The sequence below is a fragment of the Microtus pennsylvanicus genome, chromosome 2 (genome assembly GCF_037038515.1).
Source record: "Microtus pennsylvanicus isolate mMicPen1 chromosome 2, mMicPen1.hap1, whole genome shotgun sequence".
Taxonomy (NCBI): Eukaryota; Metazoa; Chordata; class Mammalia; order Rodentia; family Cricetidae; genus Microtus; species Microtus pennsylvanicus.
This window is the reverse complement of record NC_134580.1, coordinates 88,182,113-88,199,465: the sequence shown is the minus strand read 5'-3', so window position 1 is coordinate 88,199,465 and position 17,353 is coordinate 88,182,113. Positions and strand designations below refer to the sequence as shown.

The 17,353-nt window shown below is 39.4% G+C and overlaps 1 protein-coding gene across 1 annotated transcript in view; it reads right to left on the bottom strand.

Annotated features, from left to right (window-relative positions):
- Positions 1-629: 629 nt before the first annotated feature.
- Bdnf (brain derived neurotrophic factor) overlaps positions 630-17,353 on the bottom strand; it is a 32,422-nt gene continuing 15,698 nt past the window's right edge. The window contains 1 exon segment of the mRNA XM_075961681.1: positions 630-1,893. Coding sequence (XP_075817796.1) covers positions 1,126-1,893 — 768 coding nt within the window. The 3' untranslated portion in view covers positions 630-1,125.

Genomic DNA, 17,353 nt, shown 5'->3' with positions numbered 1-17,353 from the left:
TACTTAAAACAAAAACAAACAAACAAAAAAACCAAAAAGAAAAAAAAAACAAAAAAACCCCAATATTTTGGGTTATTTATTCTTGTTCTCTTTCTCTTTGGGGCGAAAAACAAACAAAAAAAAATCACCATTTTCCATGAGTGCCATCATATGACACTCTGCGTTCACCTGTTTGCAGTGGTGATAAAATATTTCAAAGCGCGCAACTAAATTTTCTTTCTTAAGATAAAACAAAACAAAAAGAAAAGACCAAAGGCGGAGGAGAGAGGGGAAGAATGTACTTTGAAGAAATGCGGGTTTTCCCGATAAAAGCAGCTTTCCCTGACCCATGCCAGAAGGGTGAGCTGGGGACCAGAGAGATGCATCATGGGCAGTGGAGTGTGAGCATTTCATTCAGTTGCCTTAGTTTTTATTCACTTCCAGTCATCTGATTGGATTTTGCAAACATCTTTACAACATACAAATGCAGCGTTTTATCAACCAGAATGGATACTGAAGACATTTTCTCCATCCCTACTCCTGGTGGAACTAAAAAACAAAACAAACAAACAAACAAAATAAAACACAAAACAAACAGAAATATACCCCTCCCGTCCCCCATTCCCTAAGCCAGTAAAGCAATGACAACAGCACCTTGACATTGTTTTAATTCCAACGCTATCCGAAGTCGAAAGCAGGAAAACAGCGTACTAACAAGAACGAAGATACTTAGTGTCTAAAATGTAAACGGAATGTTTTGGTTCAGATTTTTGTTCTTTTTTTTGTTGTTTTTTTTGTTTTGTCTGTTTTCTGAAAGAGGGACAGTTTATTATCAATTCACAATTAAAGCAGCATGCAATTTATTATTTTTTTTTAACTTTTTGTTTTCAATTCTTGGCAACGGCAACAAACCACAACATTATCGAGGAATGTAATGCAGACTTTTAAAGTTGTGCGCCAATGACTGATTCCTTTCTGGTCATGGATATGTCCAATAAATAGATTGTAGAACCACTGTACTGTATAAACTTCATTTATACATGCAGTTCATAAAATTATTTTTTCTTAACTGAATAATTTACCCTGTTATGTATATATACAAATAGATAATTTTTGTCTCAATATAATCTATACAACATAAATCCACTATCTTCCCCTTTTAATGGTCAGTGTACATACACAGGAAGTGTCTATCCTTATGAATCGCCAGCCAATTCTCTTTTTGCTATCCATAGTAAGCGCCCGAACATACGACTGGGTCGTTCGGCATTGCGAGTTCCAGTGCTTTTTGTCTATGCCCCTGCAGCCTTCCTTCGTGTATCCCATGGGATTACACTTGGTCTCGTAGAAGTATTGCTTCAGTTGGCCTTTCGATACCGGGACTTTCTCCAGGACTGTGACCGTCCCACCAGACATGTCCACTGCAGTCTTTTTATCTGCCGCTGTAACCCACTCGCTAATACTGTCACACACGCTCAGCTCCCCACGGCGGGCTGGGTCAGAGTGGCGCCGGACCCTCATAGACATGTTTGCGGCATCCAGGTAATTTTTGTATTCCTCCAACAGAAAGAGCAGAGGAGGCTCCAAAGGCACTTGACTGCTGAGCATCACCCGGGAAGTATACAAGTCCGCGTCCTTATGGTTTACTCCGTTGGGCCGAATCTTCTGGTCCTCATCCAGCAGCTCTTCGATCACGTGTTCAAAAGTGTCAGCCAGCGATGTCGTCAGACCTCTCGAACCTGCCCTGGGCCCATTCACGCTCTCCAGAGTCCCATGGGTCCGCACACCTGGGTAGGCCAAGCTGCCCTGTCCATGGACGTTTGCCTCTTTCATGGGCGCAGCCTTCATGCAACCGAGGTATGAAATAACCATAGTAAGGAAAAGGATGGTCATCACTCTTCTCACCTGGTGGAACTGTGGGAAGGAAGCAGAGAGAGACACAGAGCAGGTTAGGGCTTGTTTGCTCCGGGACACCGAGCGGCCCGTCTGATTGTAATTCCAGACCATTCTTCAAGCCCCCCCCCCCTTAATGTCTTAGTGATCCACTCCAGCTGCAGGGGACAAAAATCAATGTCAGTTAGTGTGCTGTATGTGGCTTAATATAAACCAGAGACATGCAATGTTTTCTGCAAGATTTACATGTAAGCCTGAGAGTAAACGGTTTCTAAGCAAAGTGAACACAGTGGTGGCTTCACGGCTCCCACTTCCTCCTGCTTTAGCAGCTCTGGGAGTTTAATTTTTAATGATCTCTGCTCACGCTGTCACCAGAAACACAATCACAAATGTTACTAAGCAACAACTGCAAGTGGAATAGTAATCTTCCTTTCAAGTCAGCAACACAGTCCTTGGTAGGAGTGTGTGAGGGAACCAAGGGTCTCTGTAGCTTTGAGGAGTCTGAGCAAGAACCCTACAATAAAACAGCAGACAGAGAGCTGAGAGGGGCCTTTCTCTCCCAGAGAGGATGTGGCAAGTTTGGACCACCGTGTTTTGCAGGTAAGGGCCACACAAGACTTGCCTGGTGCAGGGAAGAAACTTTCTATTGGAAATAGAGATTCTACTCCAAGGTTCTACTACAGCTCAAAAGGTTTTGTTTATTTCCAAACAATTCCTCTTCAATAGGTTGGTTCTAATGATATGCCTGAGGCAGGTCTGAAAACAATGTGTCTCTTTAGAGAAAGCTGGATCGGCAGCAATGAAAAGCATTTAAGCCAGCATCAATGCCTCTCGTGTGCAGACTGCCCTCACCTCACACTCTCTGAGGGCACTTAGCCTCAGGGCTTATTTAGGTTAATTCAGAGATCTAACTGAGAAAGCTCAACAGCTCTTTTATCAGAACACCTCCACTCCCCCGTGGGTATGTGTGGTGTGTGTAAAATGCTGTTGTCATACCTTTACCAAGCTGAGTAGTGTTTTACACACTTTGGAATAGGTAGCCAGAGCTTCTTTCTGTGCATTTGAAGTTTCCTACAAAGTCTCTTAACAGCACACCGCACAGTTAAATCACTTCTTGTTTGCCAACAGTTGGCTTTGCATGCTCTACAAACCCCATTAAAAGTGAATAACAAGCAAAATTAAAACATACCTACAGACCAAACCAAGGTTACGTCAGGTGGTGGAAGACTTCAAATTACTTACCTGAAGCACTGTGCCCTTAGCTGTAAAGAGTAGCATCCTCCTAACTTAACATACTAACTTTATTTCTACCTATCAGCTCAGGAGCATGAACTTGTAAAGACATACACATACACCGCATACACTGGTATTATGCTGCGTAAATTCCCAGGAAAGTATGTTTCTGCCCATGATGTGTTGCTGAGCAGAAAAGCAACCTACCTCCAGTCTATAAGATGTAGAAATGGCCAAAACCTCTAGTACTGAAAACTGAAGTTTCTATTGCCCACTTTTGAAAGAGATAGCGTATTCTAAATCAATCCCCAATACAAATGTCCTCATCACCTTTGATTTGCATAAATGCTAAACATACTCAGAACTGTGTCTAGACTGGAGGGGCAGCTGAGCAGCCAGAGAAGATGGCCGCTATCGTATGTGGTACCCTGAGCAGGGAACAAAGAGAGCTTCTACTGCACACACTGTGGCAATTCTCATTAGAATGGGACATGAAGGCTCTCCCCAAGTCTACAGTGGCATGAACATTACCTTGAGGCTGCTTTCCCTCGGGAGGGCAGTGCACAACGGTTCCAGACGTTCTGTGTACAGACTCCACCAACCACCCAGAGGAAGCACAGTCAGACAGGTACAAAAGGGATTGAGTCAACGTCTTGACAATGATTTGAGACTAGTGCAGCATCCCTCTGAAAGAGGCTGTCATCTTCCTTCCTGAGGAAACTGGACACTCTCCCTAAAGCCTTCTCCCCCATTCTATATAGTATCTCCACTACTTGGTCACCCTTATTGAAGGATATTGAGCCCCTGCCCCTCAGTGTCCTAGGACTTTTTGTTGCTGATGTTTTCTTTGCAGCCCTTAGCCTAAGCATTGATGAGCCAATATCAGATTTTAAATTGCTCAGAGTAAGGACTGTTTAAGTTTGCTTGCTTGTATGTTTTGTACTACTGACTAGTAGAAGTTCAATATGAATAAATAGGTAAATAAAATCTATAAATAGACAGATTTTTCTTTATATATAATCTAGAGAGAAAGAGACAAAAACAGAGATAGAGAGAGAGACAGGGAGACTTACTTGGACCACATAGTGATTAAGGTTAGAAAGGCAAACTGCTTTGAGGAAAATGCACCTGTTAATACTGCTAATATCTATAGTTTTAGGAGGGTTTGTATCCATTTCAGAAATGGATCCTGCATGGAGGCTTCCGATCTGCACCGGTGGTACTTACATCATTGAAAGAAACCTTTTTTCTAATATCCCAAGTCCACATTTAAAGAGCCCAAAGGATCTTCCAATTTGAGTCAATGGAAGGACACATATTTAAACTATTTTATGTTGGTACATGCTTTTAATCATAGCACTCAGGAGACAGAGACAAATGGATCTTTGTGATTTTGAGGCCAGCCTATTCTACAAAAATGAGTTCTAGGCCAACCAGGGATACAGAGTGAGACCTTATTTCAATAATAAGTAAATAAACAATTATTTTATTATCTATATCTCATTGGTGAAGATTTGCCATTTTTGGCTATTTTTATACCACATTTAATCAAATTTAAGATACTTTCATTTAAAAACATACAAGTTTAGGCCTGGAGAAATAGTTCAGCAGTTAAAATCACTTGCTATTCTTGCAGAGGACACTTCTGACATTGATTCTTTACTAATATGCTGCGGGAGGACCTTCTGCTCCTTCAGCCAATAGACGCTGAAGTACGAGCCCCATCATAACTCTAAATTTTTTTTAGGTCCCCATAAGATTATCAGCACCCCCAACCAGCTCGAAGTAGCCTGAAATACTACACCCACATTCCCCAAAAATGGACTATGGATATTTTCCTTTTTTTTTTTAAAGAGGGGGAAGTGGTACAGGAGAATTGTCTGTATTCTGTTAATCATATTTTAAATAAATGCTGATTGGCCAGGCAGGAAATATAGGCGGGAAAACAGACAGGAAATAGAAATGATGTAATGAGAACAGGAGAATTCTGGGAAGGAGAAAGTTGATTCCTCCCACTCCTGCCCAGATCACCAAAGCAGCAGGATGTGATCTGCCCCACTGAAAAAGGTACTGAGCCACGTGGCTAACATAGATCCGAAAAGTGGGTTAATCAAGATGTGAGAGTTAGCCAGTAAGAGGCTAGAGCTAATGGGCCAATCAGCTTATAATTTATGGAGACCTACGTGTGATTTTCTTTGAGGCTAAACAGTTGTGGGGTATACCGGGCAGGACAAAAACCCCAACAACAAGCAGCCTGGCCCTCGTGTTACACTAATACAATTCTTTTAGAATTATTTGGATATAATTTATCCTATATAACTTTGATGTACACATAAAATAGAAAAACAAAGAAATGGATGAAGGCAATGGTAGGTATATAATGATTGGCTAGTCAAGAATAACAAAATGATATCCACAGGAGGATACACTCCAACTTAAAATGTTGAAGTAAAATTAAAGGTGAATTTTAGAACCAATGAGATATAGACATAAAAAAAGTTACCAATGGCGGTATGATTTAAAATCTTGGCTACAGAGGTACTGAAGAATCTTAGAGTTAGAAGCTTGTTTTATTATTATTACACTAGCGAGTCTGTTGGGGGGTAGGTTGAAATAAGGTTTTTCTGTATAACCTTGACTGTTGCTTTTTTTTTTGCGGGGGGGGGGTTTCGAGACAAGGTTTCTCTGTGGTTTTGGAGCCTGTCCTGGAACTAGCTCTTGTAGACCACGCTGGTCTTGAACTCACAGAGATCCGCCTGCCTCTGCTGTTCTGAAACTAGCCATGTAGACTAGGCTGGCTTCAAACTCACAGATCTATCAGTCTCAGCCCCCTGTGTGCTGGGATTAAAAGAATGTACCACCACCACCCGGCCCCTGATAAGACATTTCAAGTTATGTTTCCCCTCAACCTTTCAGGAGTCTCATTTACCTTTTTGGCTTTTATCATTCTGGTAAGAAAAGTAATTAATGCTTTGTGTATTATTCTCTCATCAATTACATAAGCAAATTCCAAGTAAACAATTGACATCTGAATAAATATGACTTTGATCTCACTCTACGTCTACACATAACTATTGCTCCAAGCTGAGCATCTAAATAGATTCAGCAATTAACTAGATGGTATCAGCCCCACCCCTCTGACACCCTCTGAGTGGTAATCCAGCATTTTTCTTTTTTAGGCCTATTTGCTGAAAGGATTTAGAAAATGCCTTGAAAAGTGACTCAGTACGTTTTGTGAGCCCAATGGCATGATGTACTTTCCTGTTTACTATATGTTTCTTCCTGTGTACCCCCAGCATGGCCTTGGCTCCAACCTCCATCCTATTGTCTCGGTTTCTGAAGTGTTGGGGATATAGACAGATACCATTGTGCCCAGCTGTACTGTTTTCTAACTATGGTTTTCTGATATTTTGGGTCATCTTGGAGTTGAATGAAATGTTCAGAATAAATTCTTATATAAAGTTTAATGACACATTTCCTGTATAACCTTCAAATCCAGTCAATAAAGGCATTCACTGATGTTTCCTTTCAAACATCCTACCAATATCTCTTTCTCCAGCACACTGCCACTATAATAGCCCAGTCTTTGTTATCTAAGCTTTTGACTACATGTCCCCGGGTTGTTTGCGATACCCTTTCTGCCCTATGAAACTCCTGGCAAAACACTCCTGTATTATTCTCTTAAACAAAAGCTTACAATGGCTTCATTTCTATTCTGACCAGGCCAGGTACTTGAGGTTCTTGGTCATCACTGAAAATGATTTGATCTTCTCTGCAAATAGAAAAATTCTCTCCTCTATACCTCTAGGAAACCGAGTCTTGGTCATCTTTTATGACCTGGCTTAAGAATGAAAACTTGCCATACCTGCCATCTTCTCTAATTACTCCAGCACACACTGTCTTCTTTCCTCTCATTAATTCTACATTATTATCATATTTAGTATTTCATGCCCCCATATCTGTCATTAACAGTACTTATTAGTTATGGCCAGTCTTCTGTAAGAAAATAAGCTCTCCAAGGAAAGGGAATATGTCATATCTCTCATAATGCTAATACAGAAAAATTGGCTGGGTGGTGGTGGCGCACACCTTTAATCCCAACACTTGGGAGGCAGAGGCAGGCGAATCTCTGTGAGTTTGAGGCCAGCCTGGCCTACAAGAGCTAGTTCCAGGACAGGCTCCGAAGCCACAGAGAAACCCTGTCTCAAAAAACAAAAACAAAAAACCCCAGAAAATTGTCAGTAATAATCAATAAACATCTATTTATTAATCCAAGAGAAAGAAGGGTTCTGATGTCATTTTTTACAGGAAGACTTATCATTTGAATGCACTGAAAGCTTTAGCTAAATTCTTGATAATTTTTAGTGTATAATATAAACATATATATTAGGTAAATTATAATTACAAATTTTAAACTTAGCAATTTAACAGCTGATATTTATCATCTACCGAAAAATTCTCAAGTTTTAATGGAGTAAAACATTGAGTGATTAAAAAGCAGAAAACAGTGTGCTACACACAGCTCTTTCAGTGGATCAGTGAGCAGGGGAGGTATGGGTTGGAGTCAGTGCTAATAACAGTAATAATGAGAGTAAAATTTGGAATGTCTATTCTTTCGCTTTCTTTTTTATACTCCTCTAAATTCTTCAGTGAGTAATTTCATACACTATATTAGAAATACATAAAGGACTAATAAGGGTTTCTGAATATATATCCAAAGCTCTGAATATGAAATGCTCCCCACAGACTCTTGTATTTAAGGCACAGTCCTTGGCGGGTGCTATTTTGGGAAGTACTGGGAACTTTAGGAAGTAGGGTCTTGGTGCAGAAAAGCAGTCAGTAGGGACACCAGAGAAGCATATTTTGTCCCTGGAACCTTTCTCTTTGCTTTCCGGCTGTCACAGGTCAGAAGCTTCCCTCCACCATGCCAGCAATTGGTTGGTAAATATTTCCTCTTTTCAACTTTTTCTCTTAGGTATCAAACCCCAATACAGCTCACGATAAATCTCATCATCTAAAAACAAAGGGGCTATGCAATGCTTCTATGTAGATGATTAGTCTACACAGTTATTTTTCCAAGAGCTTAACAACAATCCACTCTACCCTACCTATAAATTTATAGGAAGACTTTCTCCTCTCAGTAAAGTTAATACAGTATATAGCACTTTGGAAAAAAGACATCAGTGAGGTAAAAGGAAAGCTTAGTTAGAAGCATGACTCAAAAGACCTAAACAACTGACCAGAAGAACATGCATGATCGCTTGCTCCTCTGCTGCAGTGCTACAATAACTGTGTTGTCTAAAAGACTACAGAACATTCATAATCTTCATCAAATTGGATTTTCACAAAGAGAGGACAGTTCATAGCATCATGATCACACAGGTACAGCAATTACACTTCAAAGACGTACTCTGTAAAATGTCACAAAGCTAATAGATGACGGTCTCCTCACCCAAGCTCTTACTACCAGAAAACAATGCCAGTTTTAGAATATTAATGACAGGAAAGAGAAAGGCTATGACAAAAAGGAAGCTTATAAAACTTGGAAACCATTTTACACAGTTCTACCATATCCCAGAGATCAACGTTCTGAAGCCAGTACCATGGAGTACTGCTAGAACTGTTTTTAGTTTTGTTGTGATGCAGATGGTCCCCTTGTGAGTTGAAGAGTTAGTCCTCACTGCAGCTATGTACAAAGGTGGGCTTTTAGATAGTGAATACATCATGAGGGTTCTGATCTCATAAATGGATATACTATTGATGGATTAATAATTAAATGTTCAACGGGGCAAGACAGAAGCCAAAGGAGGTAGGCCATATATCATGTTCTGCCTTGTAAAGACCGAGAAGCAGTAGGGCCAGAGGACCATGAAGTAAAACCTCTGATGTGCGAGGCAAAATAGTCTTTTCTCCTCTTTAAGTTAGTCATATTAGAACTACATTTTCATAGCCAAAATTGAGAAAAAGAACAAAATAACCATACAGGAAAACCAGGAAATTGGGAATGAGAGGACCATAAAGGATTTAACTGCTACTAATTTCTTTGGGTTTTGAATGTAAGCATGTAATCAAAGAAAACACAGTTTAATGACAGGGTGACTCATTTTAGACAGTCCTATAACTACCAAGGATAATGATGTTAAAGAAAGATCAGCTAATATTTAATTCTGCCATATAAGATACAAACTTATTAAAACCAGATTAATGGGAATCTGTAAAAATAACATTAAAATGTTTAACTTGCATCTGATTTCACTACATCCCTATGTCAACCTTACTTCTGTTTGTTTAATTATAAGGTAAGGGCTCTATCTTCTAGTTCCATAGTCTAAGAAGGAAGCAAGACCGATGTGGGAAAAAAAAATCCTGGGAAGAAGTAGATGAAATTCTAGAAGGGGAAAGATTCTAGGTGAGAAATGAAGAGATAATTTGTAAGGATCTCAAAGGATTCTGGTATCTCCAAATAAGACAGTATGAGATGATGATTGTTTGATGAGCGGGTTAGAGGTGAGAAAGAATTGAATTAGAAAATGAAGAGAAAAGCTCTGGATTAGAAGTAATAAGAGACAAGTCCGAACAATTGGCCAACTTCATAAAGTTCTAGGAATGATAATAAACAGATTGGAAGCTCCTTTATGGGCTCTGAAGAGCCAGTTTTCTGAGTAGGGAGGACTGTTTAACACTGTCCACCCAAGACTTCTTGGATTGGCAGACTAGAAGAAACAAATGAGTTCAAGAATTGCCTTGTTATTGAATAGTGAACTTTAAAAATAAATACTAAGTAGTTGTTTACATGTGGAACTATGTATCTGGGTCAATCTATTTACTGAAACATGTTTCAAGAAGGGTGGTCACAGAAGTGGGCAGTATTAGGTAGCAACCATCAGTAATGTCTGGTTTGGCAAAATAACAGAGCATAGAGAGATGGAGATAAGGAAAAAAGACAAACTTTCATTCCAATTATAATTATACTGAACTCTGGTTCTATGGCTCAGCACTTTTAATTCAAAGCTCTCTAAGTGCTTTGCAAATATTAAGTAATTAAGACTCATAGGACCCAGGGGGTACAGGTAACTATAATTATCTCCATTTTGTGCTGGAGGAAAGAGAAGCAGAGTTTTTAATCAACTCATCCCCTCAGTGTGGTTCCCTTGGTAGAATGAGGTCAGAACCTAGATTCCAGAAGAGGTTCGGCCTTACACTAAAGGTACTAGTTTGTTTCTTCCATCTACGTTATTTCCGTGTTATTTTCTCATGTATTGCTAAACCAAGAATCAACAAACAAAAAATAAGACAACACTAAAGACATCCACACATTTCTCAAAGAAAGTAATTGAAGTTGAAATTCATCATTAAAATGGAAAAAAATATAGTGATCATTATAGATATTCACCTAATCAGCTGGTTGTCTATTTGATTGAAGTTAATAAATAATTTTGAAAATAATATTAGATAATGCAGATGTTTCAAAGCTTTTAGAAATATCTCTATAATATTATTTTTAAACCATTTGTATCTTAAGATATTCTGATACCCTTGACTAAGGGTTAAATATAGGTATTAATTTGACTAGACAAAGAAATGTTGTTTAGAGGTGTGGCTTTGTTTCCAAAGGAGATTGTCAGATAAATTGGTGGATTGAATGGAAAAGTCTTTCCTCAATTATGGGTGGACACAATCCATATCATTGACTGGTACCCAGACAGAACATGAGAAGAAAAGTGATTGGATATTTCTTTCATAACTGTTTTACACTCTTCTTTTCCAAGGCTCATTGTCACAGAGATACAAATTCTCATGTTAGACATCAGAACTTCCAGATCTTTGTACCTGTACTTGGATCCTCAGACTCTCAGACCTCCAGACTTGGACCAAGCCATGTTACAGCAAGACAGAGTCTACAGATTGCAAACAACCCCTCATGGACCTCTTACCATCATAATCAACTGTGCCAACTTCTGTAATTCGCCTGTGTTCAAACATCTATAACTACATTGGTTCTGGCATGCTGAAAACCCTAATGCAATTTTCTATAAAACATAGTCTTTCATATCAGAGTACCCTAACCCCTGGCTTTTCCATGGCATTGAATGACATGAACTTTATTTAATGATAATATAAGAACCAAAGAATTTGATGCGTCTTAGTATACACCTGTCGTAAAAAAGGACAGGTAAATGCCGTCAGAAAAAAAATACATATTTTACTGAAACATTAGTTTGACAGATAAATTTACATGCCAACCTTTGATAGAATGCCAATCTTCTGCTACCATCTTCTACTCCCCTCCCCTAACATAAACAAAAAAACAGTGGTTTTCCTATTGGCAGAAGACTTACCTTTATTTTTGGAGAAAAACTAGACAGCGTGCTAAGGATAGAGACTGAGTATTCTCCCTGGAATTATTACCCTGAGTAAGTTGTACAGTATACTATATCAACTAGATTCACCAGATACTGAATGACCCAATTCTCTTTCTGTTGGTGCTATCGGCACATTATTTGGGGGAAGGTCTGGTTAAAGTACAAGACATAAGTGTTAGCATCAGTTAAAATGATGCCTTGTATTTGGAAAGAAGGAATAGAAAATTATCTTCTACAAAGATTGGGCAGAGAACTTCTACCCTGACATCCTAACCTTGGGGCACAGCTGCCAAGTTATAAGGGCCAAGTAGCAGCTGACTGTCAAGGAATAAAATCTTTTAAAATTAGGACTCTATGTTCTTCAGTATTCCAGCAAGTTTTGTTACCATTCACCAAAGTTAGATTTAACAATTTATTATTAACCAAATTCTCATACATGATAGACAAATACTACTAAGTTAAATTAATATTGTTAAGTTTTATCAACTCACTTTATAATGCACAACACATAACTTTATCACATGAATATCATATTTAATGACAGACATTCATCAATTACTATGGAATCATGTGTGTTATATGTATGGGTACTTTGCTTGTATGTATACCTGGTATCCACAGAGGTCAGAACAGGGTACTCAATTTCTTTGAAACTGGGGAGTCCCAAAGTTGTGAGCCACCATTTAGGAGCTGAGAATTAAACCCTGGGTCTCTGGAAGAGCATCTAGTGCTCTTAACTACTAAGCCATCTTCACAGCCCCATGGATGGGATTTTTATAGAAGGGGATAATGCCTTTGGAAGTGTTGAACAGGGATACATAAACAAGTTCAGCATCACATTGGTGCAAGTGAGCTACAACTAAACTGTACTTAAATATACGCTTGAATTTATAGGAAAAATTCAAGGTTGAAATTAATTTTATGCAGCCTAAAATCTTAAATATCAGGTTATATTTCCAATGAACACTTATAAATTGATAATTAATGCAATTCAAAATTGTCAGTAAAGGGCTGAAGAGATGGTTCAGTAAATAAACAACTGTTTCACAAACTGAAGGATCTGAGTTTGAATCTTCAAAATCCATGTAAAATCCAGATGCACTGTGTGAGCATTGGTAATTTTAGCATCTGCTATGGGGAGATGGAAGGCAGAGACAGGAAAACCCCGGAAGCGTTTGAATCAGCTAGCTTGGCATATGCAGCCGTGGTGAGACCTCATCTCAAAACAAGGTAGAAAGTGAGGACCAACCCTTGAGGCATATGACCTCCACATACACAGTATGGTGGGCATGTACACACAGTCGCATACGTGGATGTGAAGGAATGCACACACATTATGCATTCAAACAATAACATAGATTTAGTAAAAGTCTGTTGAGAAAAATACTCCAACAAAATGAGAGATTTGTGGGACCCGAAATTAGAGTTTTAGGAAATGTAGGTTTCCTAATTCAATGTACTCCAACTAATGAACCCTACTTCTTTCTCAAAGTGTGATCAATGAACACGGTGCATTGACACCACCAGAGAACTCATAAGCCGTGCAGAATCTCAGCTTTCACTCTCACATCTGATTTCTTCCATCCACTCTCAGAATCTGCAATTCAACTAGATTCAGACACTTGAAGTAGATTAAAAAACTCATCAAAGCTGAGACGTAACAGACCCAATGATACATAGAAAGGTAGCCAAGGAGGGTGGAAGGAAATGGGCTACATCAAATTGGGCACTACGGTACTGTCTTAGTAAGCCATGGGGTTACTCACCGTATTTCCTCTTTGACTCCACTCTCATTGCTCATTACATGGGAAAATATTGTTGCTTTTATAATGGTATATGTATAAAAAAAACCCTTGACTCTCCTTTTTGCTAGCTGGCTTTCCTACTCTTTTCTAAGTATGGCATGGGATATATGGGATACCCATAAATGAGCATTTCTAGGGTACTGCTGATATAAATCTGGACTGTTATTCAATTAGTAATTTTTCCCAAGTGCTATGAGGCAGATGCAAACATATTTAGCCCTCCTAATCACTTCACACAGGCTGATATCACCCACTCAATGAGAACCATGCTGGAGATGACATGACTAACTAGATCTGAGAGTAGATTTCCAAGCACTCAGCCAGATGTCATGTTGCTTTCAGCCAGATGTCTCTGGTCCTCTGTGTTCTGAAGTGGTAAAGGAGAGGCAGAGGCAGCGAGAACTCACCCCCTCAGGCAGATTTATTTTTAGAGTTGGGCCTGAAACCGACAGATCTCCAGCACTTTCTTACCATGTGCACATTTCGTGTGTGATTAAAGGTATGATTAAGCCCCACTCAGCTAAACAGTGCTGGCAACAAAACCATAATATACATTGTACATGTATGTGTATGTATCAAGGATCTGAATTATTCCTCCAATTTAAACCTGTCGCTACAACAAATGCCCAGTAGGTAGCACGATTTCTCAGTAAGCACCTAATATTTGAAATCAGTTGCTTCAAGACAGAGGTGCCTTAAATGACTTTTGAAAAGTTTTTTTTTAAAAAAATGAAAGAAATGCTTAAAATTTTTGGAATTGAACAAAAATATGAGGGAGTTGTCAAAGCAATTTTTTAAGTAGAACTGGAGTCTGGTCCACTGTTGAACTCTTGATAAAAGATTGTGAAGACTGCTAGATTCCAAACACCAAGAACTCACCAGGTTCACCAGTTCACATGTATATACCGTGCACTGGGAACTCCGCCAGTGTGGCAAACAGTGTGCAATGTCATGGGACTGACATGACATTGAGTCTTTCTCAGGTGATGTCTCAAATCCTGTTGAGTTCTACCTTGAATGGAAGGTTGAAAGGCCCAGATGGCCACATGCTAAAGGACGGCCTTTTTCAGATTATACACAGGCACATCTATGGGCAGAGAATAATTGGAAAGGAAAGCAGGGACCCATCTTCTTGCCTCCAAGACTGAGCGGGCTGTGCACCAGAAACAGAATGCAAGATGGAAAAAGTAGCATTCTTTGTCTGTAAGGGGAGAGCATGTGGTAACTCTTAGCTCTGAGGACGAAGGGAATCCCCTTTAAGTAGTATTTTTTTATCATTATGTGTTGATTGGAAACATTTCAGGATCATCGCAATTCAAAACGAGAGAGAGAGAGAGAGAGAGAGAGAGAGAGAGAGAGAGAGAGAGAGAGAGAGAGAGGAAGTGAAGGCAGTCTGCCTTATTTCAATCTCTTTTTTCCACAGTTAGGTACTTTAATCAAATTCTGTCTGTAGAGTACGGTTGAACACCCCTGTGTTCCTGCCATCATATACTATCAGGATTCTTACTGTTGAGAGCCAGCACATCACCAGAGACCACAGTCACACAGTCACACACACCTAATGAAGCCTGGAGCATGGTAAAGACATGTACTTGCCAGCTTTTCTACAGTTGAGTCTACTGAAATGACTATCAGTACAATTTCCACTACAGAAAGAATAAGTATATAATATTAATTTATAAACCCATTTTAGGACCAAACTTGTAGGCTTAACATAATCTCTTCAGAAAGATGGCTATGTTTTATCTCAGCAAAGGATCACTCTCGATTAGACCGTATCTTCTGGAAACACAGAACACCAAACTTAAAGTAGTGAAGAAAAACTATGTGGAGGAAGAAACTGGGAAGATAAGTTGCCTCTGGCAACAGAAGAACAACATTCCTTTTCAAATTACTATCACGATATTTTGGGGGAAAGATACAATTAGCAAGAGAAGGTTACTAGTTCTTCGTTGCTCACCTTTATGATACCATTTTCAGCAATCAGTTTGTTCTACTCCACAGAGGCACACACCACAGTCTTTCTCCTGGGATGCACAGTCATACCATAAAAAAGTGCGTGGGTAGATGCCAAAAACATGTATGGACATGCAAGCCCATTCTGCAGAAACTCAATGCTCTGAGTATTAACAAGGATTAGCCTGGGCACATGGAGAAAACTGGTGGTTCCACACATCCAGTTGTCCTTCGGGTTATACTTGCAACCAACTCTATAATTTCTTTTAATTGCTTACTGCAATGCACAAGAAAGTGCTCATTATTTGGAGCTTAATGTGGGAGGAAAAATAAAATATGTTTCCCTGCTCGCTGCCTTACTCCAGCTCTCAATTCCTCTAAGTGTTACTGGAAGGAAGTTTTGTGCACTGTGTATAATAATCTACATGGGCCATATTCAGGATCCTGACTGTGTTCTGAGCTCAAACATATCAGGAAAACAGCACCATCTCAGATGACGTGTGATCTATTTGGCTAGTCAAAATATACCACCACAAGCAAAGCACTGGTGTGGAAATAATCAAACCTGTAGTGCCGTGAGTGACAGGGCAGTGAGAGCCCCAGCCTTCCCTCTTTTCACCAAATATAAGTTTGTAGAAGTGACACGAAAACTCACATCAATATATTTAATCTAAGTAATGGGATGCGGACTATATTTCTACCTATACTCCCTAAATAAAAGACATTGTTGGTAGTAGTCGTGTGGGAGGAGAATGGATTTTAGAAGATGCTCTGGGCAGCTGTACAAATACTAAGGATTACTATGCTGCTTTTATAGTAAAAAAATGACCACCAAGCAGTTAATACTCATTAACTAGTAGCCATATAATAAAATCAACCACAATTTACAACTGCTTGTTTGGCTTTTCTGTATCGATTCAGTTGTGGATATGGTGTCTTCAATTTTGAACGTCTACATGGTAAAGATATTCTGGAATCACTACACTCCAGGTTTTTTGATTTACTTCAGCAGAATCCTATATGAAATTTTTTCATACACAATGTATTTAAAGTCCAATTCTGTGGAGTTTGAATATAACCCTAAAGTTACTTTGTTACTCCCTGTCCCTAACACGGGGCTGCTCCCTTAAGGTGCCAATCATACAATACATACAGACCAGCCAGAGTGTCAAAGTTATGCATGAAGGTAACTCATTAGTTGTGTCATACATTTTTTTTCCCCTGGAAATTCTTTGGACATTGAAACATAACCACGTTCTTTATAGACCACTAGCATTGCTACCAGATGCTTCTCTGCCAACTCATCTGGACTAAGATGATTTCAATTAAGACCCAAATGCTAAGTGCCTTTAAAGAAATACACCCATGACATAATATTTTGTAACACCCTAACTTAATACTTCCTATGTCTGGATGTCTAATACTATATGACACCTTATTTTTGACCTCCTTCTTACTTTTTAAGACTAGCTTGGGTGCAAAGGTATTCCCAGAAAGAAAATTATGGCAGGGCAATTTCAAATGTATTCTCAAGAAGTAGTGAAAGCCACAAAGGTGGCAGAGGAAATGGTTCAGCCTGAAGCAAGCAGCACTCTCAGGGCTGGGGGAGGGGCGACTGACATCTTTAATTCATGTGTTAAGTCGTAGGACAAATAGAACAGCTTGCTTTTAGCCGTCATCAGCCCTTGGAAGAGAGGAGACTTGGAGAGAAACACCCCCAAGAAGCCTGAGAAGAGACTGGAAATGCCTGCTGTGAAAACCTTTGTAAGTATCATTAACAAAATCCAGTATGTCTTTGTCACTGTACATCAGCTAAGTTTTGAAAGTCTACTTACACACCCAGGAACGGTCTCTTGTGTAGACCAAATACACTCATCCCTGCAACTCTCTACATTCAACTGTTCTTCAGAGGGGAAGAAAGTGATTTTCTCTTTAACATGACCCTGTCAGAACTCTACTTTAGAAAATCTTGTTTAGCCAGGGATGGTGGCTCACCTGCAATCAACGCAGTGAGGAAGGAGACAGAGGCAGAAGGATTGCCCCAAGTTCAAAGTCATTCTGGGCTACGTAGTGAGTTCTGGGCCATCTAGGGCTAGAGTGAGACTAGTTTTCATAGGCAAGCAA